The 3435-nt window shown below is 32.1% G+C and overlaps 1 protein-coding gene across 1 annotated transcript; it reads right to left on the minus strand.

The window, feature by feature from the left end:
- Nucleotides 1-2439: 2439 nt before the first annotated feature.
- LOC18045346 lies at nucleotides 2440-3076 on the minus strand. Its single transcript, XM_006435597.2, has one exon. It carries the CDS (start codon nucleotides 2937-2939, stop codon nucleotides 2658-2660), a length of 282 nt encoding a protein of 93 aa, XP_006435660.1. The 5' UTR covers nucleotides 2940-3076; the 3' UTR covers nucleotides 2440-2657.
- Nucleotides 3077-3435: the final 359 nt, after the last annotated feature.

The raw sequence follows: 3435 nt of genomic DNA on the forward strand, positions 1-3435 counted from the left end.
CTACGTGAATGCAAGTTTCTTTAATGTAACATACATATAATATATAAATAATTATTACAGTGCAGAAACAAGTTTCTTAAGACATGATTTAAAAAAGAACTTATTATAAAAGAAAATCAATTATTATTATTTATAGCCGATCCAAATTAGGATTAAATTTTTTATAAAATATTATACCTCACATTTCTTTTTTAGTACACAATTTTTAAAGTCCAATCACATCTAAATACTAAAAAGGAAAGTAACATTTATCGCTTTTTGTTTGTTTGACCCTCCACAAAAGCCAAGGAAAAGCAAATCCGATTAAGATTTCTAATCATCTAATATGAGACATGAAAATGCCAATAAGATTTCAATCATGAAAATTCAAGTGGATTTGGATTCCAAGGATGACTAATGAGAATATATCTTCACCTTTTCTTAAAGAACCTAATGGGTTTTATGGGCCATCCCATTACTAAATTATAGGAATAAAACGATCCTTTCTTCGTCTTTTTTGTATTTTTGGGGTCCTTCGAGGCACGCCAAGCTTCAATTCCAATCATTAATGTTTCAATCAAATCTTATTTGGAGTTGATATTTGTTTGAATGCCTAGAAAGTGTGGATTAACAGAAGGTGTATTATGAAAGCAACGTTTCTTTTTTTTGACTTTATAATTATTGAGGAAGACCATGAGCAAAAAGAGAGGACAAAAGAAAACATATGAATAATTAAAAGAGTTCGAATCAAGTTAAAAAAATTAATCGGTTTAAGAAATAATGAGTTAATTTTAACAAATGAACAAAAATCATTTGGAATCCAATTGTTTTGATGAGATTTTCAATTTTTAGACGATTATCAATTAGATATAAGAATCCGTATTTTTAATTTTAAATATGTTTGCCTGATAATGAATGTAATGATAAATCATATCAAAGATTGTACCAAAATAAACCAATTTCTTCAAAAAAAACAAAAAAAAAAAACGACCAGAATCAACCCCATGAGCAGTTAAATTCTACGGATAAATTTTCTTTTACTATTAGGCACAAAGGAAGAAACGTTGAGTTGTTGATTGAATCGTGCAGAGATGATAAGAAAGTGAAACCATGTGTAGTTTGTTCATGTGATGTCTACTGTCTAGTCAGCCACAGTGCGTCAAGCTTGTAGCCATGGCATTTCCAAAGCTACAACTCTCCCACTTATTACTATTTTTGAAACATTTTCTAATAGTAAAATACTTACACTCAGTACCATTGCTTGTTTTAGTATTCAAACTTTATGATTTCAACAGATTTCCATTTTTTAAGTTTGAATGGTCAGATCCATGATTACACTACACACCCACAGTATAATATCAACAACCAGCTGTAAATTCCCACGGACACAAATACCCCCAACTAGGGCTTGCTGATTAATTACTTAATTATATTTATAACTTAATCTCACATGTTTAAGAATTTCGGCCCCTCATTGCATCAGCAGATTAACACGTAGCGCAATTCTGTAATTCTCTACAAAATATTACAATTCTAAAGCTCTCTATAGGCAGCATCTAAGTATTATACATATGTCGTTTAACCTTTGGTTAAGTAGTGAATTACTATCTTCAAAGTTAAGTATAATTATGAGAGTAGCAGTTCGAGTCCCTCGTAAACTCAATCTCTCTTAATAAAAATATAATTATATATATTTTATTTGTAAGTCTTTCTCTCTTTTAAAATATTTCTCGTCTGTGTAATATAATAATCTAACGTGTAATCAGTTTTTAAAATAAATATTATAAAGCAAAAGTTTCAAAAGTGAAAGAGTCTAATACAATAATATAACGTATAATCACTATTAAAAAAAAAGTATTATACTTATGCCAGAAAGCACAGGTTCAGGAGTGAAAGAGGTGAAAATTTTTAGAGGCCAAAACATAAAGTTCCGGGATAGAATGGTTATTTCACATCCAAGTTCGCTACGAAATTTGTGCCCATCTACTTCCCCAGCTATGAACTTACACTGTAGAAATTGATTAGCAAGCCAGTGTTTTTTTTTTTTTTTACTATTAATATTAACATTATCTTTTCATTTCAATTTATTCTTTTTTACTACAAAAATCCAAGAAAGCTAATTTGCAAAAAAAAAAAAAAAAAAAAAAATTAAACTCTCGACTCACCGCCGCCTGCCTCTTAGCAGATTCAAAGAGGCTCTCTCCCACGTTAGGCCACCTTATTCAAACTTACTGAGCTGACAATTTTTTAATAGAAAATTAAATTCAGCCTCCATTATTGCAATAAAATATTCAATTAAATAATAACTTTCTGTCAGCCAAGGACACCAGATCGACAGAGCTTGGCTGAACAATGGCTGTGGGTGAACGGAATCACAAGAAGAACCCATCAATTTCAAGATTAAAAAGATACGGTAAACCCCAAAACATTAATGAAAATTGAAAAATGGGACCATACAAATATCATAAATTTGCTTGATTTAATTTCTATCATCATCAGTTAACTCTGGTAACATCAAGAACTCTGATGATTCAGAGCCCAAAAAAGAAAAGAAAAGAAAAGAAAAATCTAAACTACCAAAAAACAAAAACAAAATTAAAGTTTTATTATGTACAAATGTATTTTAATCTACCAAAAAAAGAGAATTTTGATTCTTTTTATTTCATTTTTTTCCTACTTCAAGAATCATTGTAATCACGCCAGCAGATGAGCATGGTGACACAGCGCCTCATGATGTAGAAACGAGCTCTTTGTTCTCTGACTAATCTTGCACACTTTCTACTAAAAGAACACCTTCTGCGTGCAGAAGTAGAAGCACTTTTGATGAAAGCAGTTGTTGTTGAAGAGGAAGAGGAGCGGCTTCTTGATGAACCTTCTTTCTTGGACAGCTTCCACTTCTCATCAAGGTAAAACTGAGGTGGAGCACTTGCACTGTGAGTGAGAGTAGCAGCAGCAGCCATGTGTGTATGATAAGTACTTTTAGGGGAAATCACTTCTTGCAAAAAGAGCAAAAGCAAGACCAAGAGTGAGAGGAAAAATGCAGATGGTTTTAGTTTTTATGAAAGTGTGATGAATTGAGGGTTGAATCACCGAACAAGGAGTGTTTATATTTATAATGGAGATGAATCACCTGGGCCCTTATTTGCCTCGAGAAGCCCACCAAAATAATATTTTTGTTGCTTCTTTTTTGTATTTAATTAATCAAAGATGAAAAGACATTTAGACCCTTAAAAGTTTGTCTTTGACCATAACGACGTCCATCTCAGAAATAACGTGGGTTAAATTGTCTCTTTCTAAAATTATAGGGTCCCGAAAGTTATTAGGATAAACTTGAGAGCGAAGGCAGATGAGCTCGGTGTTATTTGCCATTGATTAAATAACATTGATGTAACGAGGTGGGTTCCCAACGAGGTGGGTTCCCAACAAGCGCACACGTCATGGGGATCACTTAACGCA

Source organism: Citrus clementina, unplaced genomic scaffold, assembly GCF_000493195.1.
Source record: "Citrus clementina cultivar Clemenules unplaced genomic scaffold, Citrus_clementina_v1.0 scaffold_4, whole genome shotgun sequence".
Lineage (NCBI taxonomy): Eukaryota > Viridiplantae > Streptophyta > Magnoliopsida > Sapindales > Rutaceae > Citrus > Citrus x clementina.

Coding starts and splice junctions, on each gene's coding strand:
- LOC18045346 (XM_006435597.2), bottom strand. CDS start 2,939: ATGGCTGCTGCTGCTACTCTCACTCACAGTGCAAGTGCTCCACCTCAG.